This window comes from Nymphaea colorata, chromosome 14 (assembly GCF_008831285.2).
Source record: "Nymphaea colorata isolate Beijing-Zhang1983 chromosome 14, ASM883128v2, whole genome shotgun sequence".
NCBI lineage: Eukaryota > Viridiplantae > Streptophyta > Magnoliopsida > Nymphaeales > Nymphaeaceae > Nymphaea > Nymphaea colorata.
This window is the reverse complement of record NC_045151.1, coordinates 169,896-181,075: the sequence shown is the minus strand read 5'-3', so window position 1 is coordinate 181,075 and position 11,180 is coordinate 169,896. Positions and strand designations below refer to the sequence as shown.

Sequence of the window (11,180 nt, the reverse complement as noted above, 5' to 3'; positions counted from 1 at the left end):
GATAACGATCTTACAAGTTTACTAAGTACTAAATAATTTTTTAAAAACTCTGCTACTCTGTAATCTAACTTAATAAACGAAAGAACCAATTTTTATCATAACAAAGCAGAAAGCCAACGTTTCATTTTCCAAAAAGCAAATATTCCATCTTCTGCCCTTCACGTTCTAATTAAATGATCTGCATGGAAAGGCAAAACGCTTGGACTTGCATTCCTTCGCGGCTTTTCAGAAATGAGAAAATATGATACTTGACATGGTATTTCAGGAAAAGTGGTCAATAAGGGACGCGAATTTCATGCAAGATTTGCATTTCCTCGGGGAACGTTTGGGTTCCTTTACTGGGAAAAATAGTTTGAACGGTTTGAATGATTTGGGTCGGCGTAAATTGAGATATCGATGCCGAATTGCTTCTAGGATTTGCATTTCCCGGACGAGTTTGAGGTCTTCTTTGGAGAAATTCTCGATCTACTCGGTGAGCCGGTTGGTTTCTTCCGACATGGTGGCAAATTGCAGAGAAGCGGAGCATTCCCTTCCCAAGGAAGCGCAGAAGCTCCTTCAATCATTGGCAGCGGGATGGGAAGATATCGTTGACGAGAAGGAACTAAAGGTGGTCCGCCTCAAAGGAGCGATGACCAACGAGGTTTACCAGTGTCATTGGCTGACGAAGAAGGGCGCGTTGTCCAGGAAGGTCCTGGTTAGGATATACGGCGAAGGAGTTGACGTCTTCTTCGATCGCAAGGATGAAATACGTACGTTTGAATGCATGTCAAGGCATGGGCAAGGGCCTCGGCTTCTTGGTCGTTTCCCTAATGGCCGCATCGAAGAGTTTATTCATGCAAGGGTATTGCGAGAATCATAATGCTCTACTTCCTTTTAGACTATATCTCCTTCACCAAATTGTTAAATTTATGCTAAATAAGTTAAGTAAGCAACCAACCATTGATATCGATGTTCTACGGTTTCTCTCACGTCTTAGCAATTTTTTTATTCATTATTTTCCCCTCTTTCTGTGCAATTTTTTAGATTATGAATTCTTGGTTGCTTCATTTGACATACTTATATCTGAGTCATGTCAACTTCTTCTCCTATAGTTATCCAAAATCTAGAGGAGTTGAGCTAAATCAAGTTTAATGTTCTCCTTGGACATTGAACTATGGTGATAGATGTAAATTTAGACAAGCCTACTTCATGTCGATCAATACAATTTATTTTATATATATATATATATATATAGTATATTCAAATTTTTAGGGTTTGTCTTCCGTCTGTGTTTTTATAATGGTGCATGCAAGTAATGCAATTTTATAAAGCTCTTTTTATTTCTTCTTGCGGATATTGTTGCAGACACTTTCAGCGGCTGATCTGCGTGACCCAGAGATATCTGCAGAATCAAGCAAGAAAAGCTTGCGTAGCATCTGGCGTTGTTGATCTTTGGTAGTTACAGGAAATCAAATTTATAATATAATGGTGAAGAGGAAGAGGAAAAGGGAGCGTTCGGTTTTTAGTGCATAGACCATGACCTTCAGAGTGCAAATCCTACAACACTCTTTTGCTAGTGCACGCCTAGAGGGCCAATAGCGACTTTTTCTTCTTTGGTTTTCTCTTTTCACAAGTGACAGTCATTCTCTATTTAATTAATTTTGCATTAGTTATATGTACATATCCCATCATAAAGAATGGCAACCTTGTTGATAGTATTAGGGCAGATTAAACTAAAAAGGCCTTATTTTGGAAAAAACTCTTCCCTTACTCCACCAAATGAAGTAAGGTTAGAGGACGCTTCCTACCAAAAAAAAAAAAAAAATTCTGTTAGGGTAAATTTTTTTCTGCAAATCAAAATGCTGCTAAAATTTGAATTGTCATCCCAGTGCAATAACATTTCTAACCTCACACATGGCCTAAATAAACTTTTAGAAACAAATACAAGACAATCTCAATTGAATAATATCTTAGCTGTTTACTATAAGACATGCATAAAAAAATGTAATATCTAAGAAAGAGGTGCATAACGATTCACAAGGATAAAAATGCAGAGAAAAATAAAAGCCATGAACCATATGGCATATAACAGATTAGAGAATGGAGAAGTTGGGATGATTGAGAAAAGAAAGAACTATGGGATCACTTCAAGATTAGGTAGGGGCAAGTTATATGTACATATCCTATCATAAAGAATGGCAACCTTGTTGACAGTATTAGGGCAGATTAAACAAAAAAGGCTTTATTTTGGAAAAAACTCTTTCCTTACTCCACCTAATGAAGCAAGGTTAGAGGACGCTACCTACCAAAAAAAAAATTCTGTCAGGGTAATTTTTTTTGCTGCAAATCAGAATGCTGCTAAAATTTGAATTGTCATCCCAGTGCAATAACATTTCTAACTTCACACATGGCCTAAATAAACTTTTAGCATCAAATATATGACAATATCAATTTAATAAGATCTTAGCTATTTACTATAAGTCATGCATAAAAAAATGTAGTAGCTAAGAAAGAGGTGCATAACGATTCACAAGGATAAAAATGAATAGAAAAATAAAAGCCATGAACCATATGGCATATTGTTGATTAAAGACTCAAAGTGAAAAACATATGGCATATGACAGCTTAAAGCCTCACAGTGAAAACCAGAATTTAAACTCAAACCTAATAGCAAGAAAGCATACAACTAGAATCACAAAAGAAAAAAAAAAACACACATATCGATTACAACTAGAGATGCTTCAACACACACACCCACACACAGACACACACACACACAGAGAGAGAGAGAGAGAGACTTTCTTTTTTTCATGTGGAAAGGTATAATAAGGTTGCCCGTTGTTGAGCAAATTATAAAGCAAAGATTGGGTGGTAGGGTTTGGAAGATTCTTGCTTTAACTATATAAAAAACAATGTCATATAGTTAGAGATTAGGTTATCAGTTATCATTTTCGAATCTCTAGGCATCAACTCTTTATATTGTACAATGGTGGAGGGATGGGGGAAGGGTCACTAACGTGCAAATTGAAGTATGGTGAAGCTGGCCCACCGAGGCAGCCAAAATAGGCCTCGTACCTTAAGGGGATGAGGGTGTGGATGGCAGCATCTGCTCTTTTTTGGATGGTAGGATGAAACACATCTCCTACCCACCTAGAAAGAAAGAAATTCTACCAACTAAGTAGGAATATCTTGATTACCTAATGTGTTAATTGTTGTTGAAAATTTCATAAGACACGTCCAGTGGACCAATAGCTCAGCTGATATATATACTTACTTATGGACGTCACCTGAGAAGCCATTATGGCAGCCAATTCTCGCTTGTCTTTTGCAGCAAAGTCTAAAGTTGCTGATACAACTAAAACTCTTTATACTTTTTACATTTATCAACTATCAAACATCTGATCTTTTTGTTGGTGAAGTTTTTAATGGGTATTGTTTTGGCGAGACTTATTGATTCTCGACTTTGTTCATGTTTTATTGTGAACAAGGTAAGCAAGTTCAGGTGGGAAACCAAATGCAACATTGAAGTCAAGGGTGGTGGCAGAGCATAGCTTTTGAGATAGTTGAGGTCATTTATAAGGGTGTCTTTCGCATTTAGTTCCTAGAATGATATTGATAATTGATAAGTGTAGAAAGAGTTAAGTTTTAGTTGTATAACTAACTTTCAGTCTTTGCTGCAAAGGGCAAACAAGAATGACATTCAAAGCTGGTTATGCGTACACCCTTGTGCACAAAAAAATGTGCACATGGGTATATAGTGACCAAAATACTCTCCCATTAAAAAAAGAAGCAAAGTTTTTATAAAGGTAAAAAAAATGAAAAAAAAGTGGAAAAAAAGTGAAAAAGTTTAAAATGTCTATAAATTTTTTTTTAAAATATCTCATCTCCTCCTTTGGTGCATATGTTCGCAGAGGCATGCACCAAATTCAATCTCTTAGATGAGCGGAGCTATTGCATTGTACTGAACGTGTCAAGGTATTTCTCTTTAGTTGGTAGGACCCCTTTAAATAAGTTGACTTAAGATGGAATTTCTAACTATAGACTTTGTTTTTTTTTTGGTATAGTTAAAGCTTCCAAACCAAACCAACCAAACTCTGCTTTATAATTTCCTCAACAATGGGCGACCTCACTCTATCTTTTCACACCAAAAAGAGGGGAAAAAAAAATCTCCACCTCTCTCCCCTTCTCTATCTCTTTTCTCTCTTTGTTCAATTTCTTCCTCTATTCTACCGTCTCACCCAATGGGATACCAAGCTGGTATATGCTCTTTTTGTAGTTTTGTTTGACCAGATAGAAACTGCCAAGCTCTAAACCCCGATTGTCCAATATACATGTTCATAAAGCACATATTATAAGAAATTTCGCCACATTCATCCCAATCAAGGTAATAGTTGTCTATTATAAGTCATACATAAATGACAATGACAGTGATGATAATTTTATATTTTAATATTACTAGTTGCCTCATATGACACCTAACATTTAGTATTACCAACTGTACCTTCCAAAGTTCAAGTATTTGTATCTTTGTTTTCCTAACTTGTGCTTTATAAGAAATTTCACCACATTCATCCCAATCAAGGTAATAGTTATCTATTATAAGTCACACATAAATGACAATGACAGTTATGATAATTTTATATTTTAATATTACTAGTTGCCTCATATGACACCTAACATTTAGTATTACCAACTGTACGTTCCAAAGTTCAAGTATTTGTATCTTTGTTTTTCTAACTTGTGCTTTATTTGAGAGAATAGATTTGGCGAAAAGAAACACCATCCCCCCCCCAACACACACACACATATATCGTTTGAAAACTAGGATGTCATAGACACATACAATGAGAGATACAGTGCTAGCATTAAGGTAGCAAATTATTCAGATTTGAAATCTATATGTATAAATAGAAAAACCTCTTTTCTTGATGCAGTTGATGGAAAGGATATAAATTAGGTTTTAATATTAATGTTGGCATTGAATTTCACCCAAATTTAGGGCTAACAATGTACCTCCCAAAAGACAAAATCTCCATATTCAAAATTTTCTAATTTAAATTTGTGGTTTTATTGAGAGAGTAGAATTGTTGGAAAGGCCCCTTATATTTAACTTTGCTTGAAAACTTGGATGTGAAATTCTAGAACTAAAATTTGGGGGCTCTATATAGAAGTAAAAAATATGTCTCCTGATGTATTTGGTGACAAACATGAAAATTTCAGGTTCTATATTAATGTTGACATCAGATGCTGCCAGGGGGGGCAGCAAGGGCCTTGCCCCACTATCAAAATTTCAAAAACAAAATTTTTACATGTATTCTTTAAAAAGTTTCAATTGCCCTATGTAAAAGTTTTGAAAAATTATATTTGTGCCACTCTAAATTAGTACCTCTTGATCTAAAAACATGATTCTTTATTGGTCTAAATATTTGTTCACTTCACGAAGGATGACAGCTGAAAGGTATTCATGTTTTAGTCAAAAATTAAAGTTATTTCCGATGTTGTTAAATGTGATGATGTGAAGCAAAGCACTAACATAGTGAAGCTAGGCAACGCAAACTGAATCTTAGTGAAGCGTAAGCATCAAGACCAAAACTACAAAGTTCATAATATTTTTAAAAGCAACTGATAACATAATAAGTATGTAAAATAAACAAGTAAAAAACATATTCAGTTCGTGTTAATCATTGGTCATAGCTTATGGCAATCACTTTGATTTCATGGCTTTTTTAATCGTGCAATGTGTCATTGTTTATTGATTTATTTGTCTATTACTATTTATAATTATTATGATTATTTGAGTTTCTCAAGTTCTCTTTTGTTAATTTTCATATTGAAGACAAATATATGTATGTTATGATTTTTTATCAATTCCTACCAAATTCTTATTAAATTATTCCATTTCAGTTTACCCCAATGTGGTAGCTGATAGATTTGATTATGAAATTGATTATAATGACATTGTTGCAGACTATGTGCTTTGGAAGTTTATGTGGAAGTTGCATTTAAATACACACCTTTGTACTACATTCAAATATAAACAATAAAATAAACATTTCTGCAAACAGCTAGAATAAGCAATGAAATAGCTTAAAGTTACTCGTTTTAGCTGCGAAGGCACACTTCCAATCTTTTCTCCCACCAGCCATTCAGCATTAGTTTGAGCCTGGCGAACAAGTAGTCTAACTAAAATGGGACAGCAACAGTGAAAATAACAAGAAAACAAATGTGAATAAATTGAAGAAAAATATGTTGTTTTAGAGAAAAAACGAACTACAGAGAGTGTTGTGTCTTTGCACAAATGTTGATCAAATTGTCATTCATTTTTATTTGATTCTTGGTTCTAACGCGACTCTCAAATGATTGACAACATAACCCCCAGTTCTTGAACGCTTGAATATCATATTTTATCATGGAAAAGCATGAAACACTGCTAGAATTAGTGAATAACACATTCTTGTGGAAGCCAGTAAAAATCAGTTCAAATTTGTTCAAATAATTTTCTTAAAATCTACAGAAAATATATGTTTTCTTAATGTATAAATAGGTTACACAAACTTGATTAATACGTAAAATCAACTGTCCAACTCTGAATTCGTATATCGAGTTCTAAAAACACGATTCTCAGTTGGTCCAAACATGTGTTCAACTGCACAAAAGGCGACACCTGACAAGTATTCATGTTTTAAGAAAAGGTTAAAGTTATTTTCAATGTTGGTAAATGTGGTGAGGCGAAACAAAGAATTAAGCCTGTGAAGCAAATGAAAGCGTATTGAAGAATAAGGATTAGGACCAAAATTGTCAAGTATATAATATACATAAAAATAAAGTCAAAATTAAAAACAAATGCCAAAATAACAAGTATGTAAAATAAAAATACATGTAAAAAACACATGTTCAGCTCGTGCTTATAAGTGTTCATTACATATGGCAAATCACTTTTAGTTCATGGCTTATTTAATGGTGCAATGCGTCTTATTTGATTCACTTATTTGTTTATGTACTATTTATAATGTATATGATTATTGATTACCAATTCACACATGATTTTTTACTAAGTTATTCCAATTCAATTTACCTGAATTGGACAGCTGATTCATTCGATTATGAAATTGATTTTAATAGCATTGCTTTAGGCTATGTGCTTTGGAGGTTTATGTGAAAACTGCATTTAAATAGACACCTTTGTACAATTTTCTAGCATAAACATTTTTCAAGCAGCTAGAATAAGCAACAACTTCAAATTGCTCCTTCATAGCAGTGAAGGCATACTTCCAATCTCTTCATGAACCAAGCGTTGAACATCAATATGCACCTGACGAACAAGTGGTCTAACTACAATGGGACAGAAACAACAAAAATAACAAGAAAACATATGTGCATAAATTGAAAAAAAATATTCTGATATTAAGAAAAATAATCTGTGAAGAGAGTATTGTGTTCTTTGCTCAAATGTTGATCAATTTTCTCAATTTTTTTCTTTGATTCTTAGTTTTAACTCGACTTTCAATCAGTTAGCTGCAAAACCCTCAATTTTTTTAAGCCTTAAAACTCATATTTTCTCATTCAAAACCATGAAACGTTACAAGAATTCATGAAGAACTCGTGCCTATGGAAACCAGCAAAAATCAGTTCAAATTTGATCAAATAACTAACTTAGAATCAACAGAAAATATATGTTTCTATAATATATAAATAGGTTCTACTAATCATGAGTACTTAAAAATCAACTGTCCAGCTCCACATTCATATATCCACAACTGAAAACATGATTATCTAGTAGTCCAAATATTTGTTTAGCTTCACAAAAGATGACACCCGAAAAGTTAATGTTTTAAGCAAAGGTAAACTTTATGTCCAATATTGTTAAATGTGATGAGGAGAAGCAATGCTTCAAACCCATGAACTCAGGAGAAGCACATTGATGCGTGGTAAACCAAAGCATCAGGATGGAAACTGTAAAGTATATAATATTGATAAAAACGATATCAAACTTAAAAACTACTCTTAAAATGACATGTATAAAAGATAAATATATGTAAAAAAATAGTAATTTCAGCACATGTTAGTCGTTGTTCAACAAAGCCTGTGGCAAATCACTGATTTCATGGCCTATTTAACGGTGCAATGTGTTGTAGCTTATTTATTTATTTGTTTGTTACTATTTGTAATTATTATTATTACTTATGTTTCTAAAGTTTTCCTTTTCAATTTTGCATTTTGATGGTAATATATTATTTTTCAATTCAATTTACTTGAACCAAGCAACTGAGTGATTTGATTATGAAATTAATTTTAATTACATTGTTGTAAACCATGTACTTTGGAAGTTTATGTGGAAGCTACATTCAAATAGACACCTTTGTACAACTTTTTGAGATAAACAACAGCATAAACATTTTTGCAAACTGCTAGAATAAGGAATTGAACAACTTAAAATTGCTTCCAATCTCTTCTGCAAACAAGCATTCAACATTATTACACACTTGGAGAACTAGTGGTCTAATATAATGAGACAGCAACAACAAAAACAACACGACAACATATGTGAATAAATTGAAGAAAAATCTGCCGGTTTAAAAAAAAAAATTATCTGCATAGAGTGTGTTGTGTTTTTTGCTCAAATATTAAATGATTGACAGAAACCCTAAATTTTGAAGCCTTAAAATTCATATTTTCTCATCCAAAAACATGAAAAACTGCTACAATTCATGAAGAACACGTGTATTGAAACTGGCCAAAATCAGTTCAAATTTGATCAAATATTAATTAACTTAGAATCAACAGAAAATATATGTTTCTTTGATACATAAATAGGTTCTAATGACCATAAGTACTTAAAAATCAATTGTTCAGCACTACATTCGTATATCCAGATCTAAAACTACAATTCTATATTGGTCTAAATATTTGTTTAGCTTCACAAGGGACGACACCTAAAAAGTATTCATGTTTTAAGCAAAGGTTAATATTCTTTCCGATGTCATTAAATTTGATGATCTGAAGCGAAGGATTAAGTCCCTAGAGCAAGGCGAAGACTGCAGCATAGACAAGTGTAAGCATCATGACCAAAACTGCGAAGTATATAATATGCATAAAAAATATTTTCAACATTAAAAACAATTGCAAAAATAACAAGTATATAAAATAAAAATACATGTAAAAAACATGTTGTTCATAGCTTAAGGCAAATCACTTTGATTCCATGGCATATTTGATGAGGCAATCTGTCATAGTTTATCATTTATTTGTTTATTACTATTTACAATTATTATATATATATATATATATATATATATACATATATATTAATTTTTGCCAATTCACACCTGATTCTCATTAAGTTATTCCAATTCAATTTACCTGAATTGGGCAGTTGATTTATTTTATTATAAAATTGATTTTAATAACACTGTTGCAGACTATGTGTTTTGGAAGTTCATGTAGAACCTGCATTTAAATGGACACCTTTGTGTAACTTTATGAAATAAACAGTAACATAAACATTTTTGCAAACAGCCAGAATAAGTAATTAATATAGAACCTGCATTTAAATGGACACCTTCCTTGCAGTGATCAAAATTGTGATCAAATTTCACATTGAAAATTACAACTAGGTATGGTAGGAACGACTGTTCTCGAGCAAAGTTCATAAGTTTCAATGGTGAAAAGCGAGGGAGAAAGAGCTAGAGCGCAAGGGCGAGAAAGGCAGCCATCACTTCAGAGAGAGAGAGAGAGAGAGAAAGGGCGTTGGAAAAAGGAAAAGGACTGGGTGTTCATCGGCAGTCCGAGAGATTACTCAAAGAGAGAGAGTGGTTTTCAATATGCGACCTGAGGCATGCGCGTCACTAAGCAATGACGCGTCACCCAGATCAGATGGCTTGAGGCGTTCTTCATGGTGATGTGCAGCAAGGCCCATGCTGAAACAATCATGGAGCAAATGAGAGAGAGAGAGGTTTCAAGGACCTGCATAAAGGAAGAACGTCAAAGTCCGACCCTGACAAGAATGGCTCAGATGGTGAAGATGTCCTTGAGCTTCTGACTGCAATTGTATCCACTAGGCAACATCCTCAAGTCCACCTGCAACTTTTCACTTTCTCTCTCATGTTCTATCCCCTCGCCGTGGAATCCAGGATTCTAGCCGTCGCCAAAAAGGCTGAAGTCGTGATTCAAATGAATTCGAGTGCCTTTTCTTCAGGCATATAACTTTAGAAGGTCACTTGAATTTGTTCATGAAAATGTAAGGGCCACATTCTCAAAGTTTTTTTTACTAGTATACGTTATTCTTGGACTTTTTGTACTGGACAATTAATATTCAAGAAGAAAATATGTTTATGTTTTGCAGCATAAATATGAAACTCAAGGCCATTTTGTTTTTTTCTCAGTTTAATGGTTGCACAATATATAAAACATTCAAATTCATGATCTTAGAACAACCAATAATTAATTTTTGTTTCACAGATATTAAAATCTAAAGCTTCTGTCCTTTGTTATAGGATATATCATGCACATGCTTTTTTACTTTTATATATAGCTTCCAAATTTGAGTCATTTTCTGCCACAGTGAAGAGCATTATATCTCTCATTTTTTGTCTATGACATCTAAGTTTTCAAACAATGGTGGATACGAAGGGGACTTCAGGTAAGCTGGACACCTGGCCAGGGTGCTGCACATAAGAGCAGCCTGGGCCCGGCCTGACTGTCTGGAACCCGAGCCTGGGCCCTGCCCCATTTGGCCCAATTAACATTGAAAATAATGTTTTAAATATAAAATACAATTAATTATAATTATATATTATAAAATAATATTAAATATAAGTTATTGTGCTTAATTGGACTACTTCCGATAACTTATCGGACAGGCTCGTCTCAACGCACAATATCTCTCACAGCTTTCAGCCTAACTCTATCCTCTCAAATAAAACACATGCTTAAGTTTATAAAACTTATGTACGAATTCTCAAACTTTAAAATCTCCAGTTCGTAGTGCTAAATGTTATGTGGCATCCAATGTCAACAATAATAGTAAAAATCTCCACAAATCATGTTGACATTATGTCTTGATAGCCATATATAACCAACAAGGGCAAGTGTGACATATTTGGCAAACGAACCCTTTTCATAATAATATTGAAACCTAAAATTGTCACTCTTGTTACCGATGCGTCGAAACATGAGCCTTTTTACTTATACGTATAATGTTG

At 33.6% G+C, this 11,180-nt stretch overlaps 1 protein-coding gene across 2 annotated transcripts; it reads left to right on the top strand.

The window, feature by feature from the left end:
- Positions 1 to 334: 334 nt before the first annotated feature.
- On the top strand, positions 335 to 9,727 carry LOC116267763 (probable choline kinase 2). Of its 2 annotated transcripts, none has more exons than XM_031649654.2 (2): positions 335 to 841; positions 9,594 to 9,727. In XM_031649654.2, exons 1-2 carry the CDS (start codon positions 497 to 499, stop codon positions 9,600 to 9,602), a joined length of 354 nt encoding a protein of 117 aa, XP_031505514.1. In that variant the 5' UTR covers positions 335 to 496; the 3' UTR covers positions 9,603 to 9,727. The 2 variants fall into 2 exon arrangements, with proteins under 2 accessions (XP_031505514.1, XP_031505513.1); XM_031649653.2 differs by lacking the exon at positions 9,594 to 9,727 and adding an exon at positions 1,345 to 1,473.
- The last annotated feature ends 1,453 nt before the right edge of the window (positions 9,728 to 11,180 follow it).

What these genes read in the sequence shown, in the direction of transcription:
- LOC116267763 (XM_031649653.2), top strand. Translation starts at nt 497, where the DNA reads ATGGTGGCAAATTGCAGAGAAGCGGAGCATTCCCTTCCCAAGGAAGCG. An exon ending in AAGAGTTTATTCATGCAAGG is followed by an intron (nt 842 to 1,344) that starts GTATTGCGAGAA and finishes ATATTGTTGCAG; the next exon opens with ACACTTTCAGCGGCTGATCT.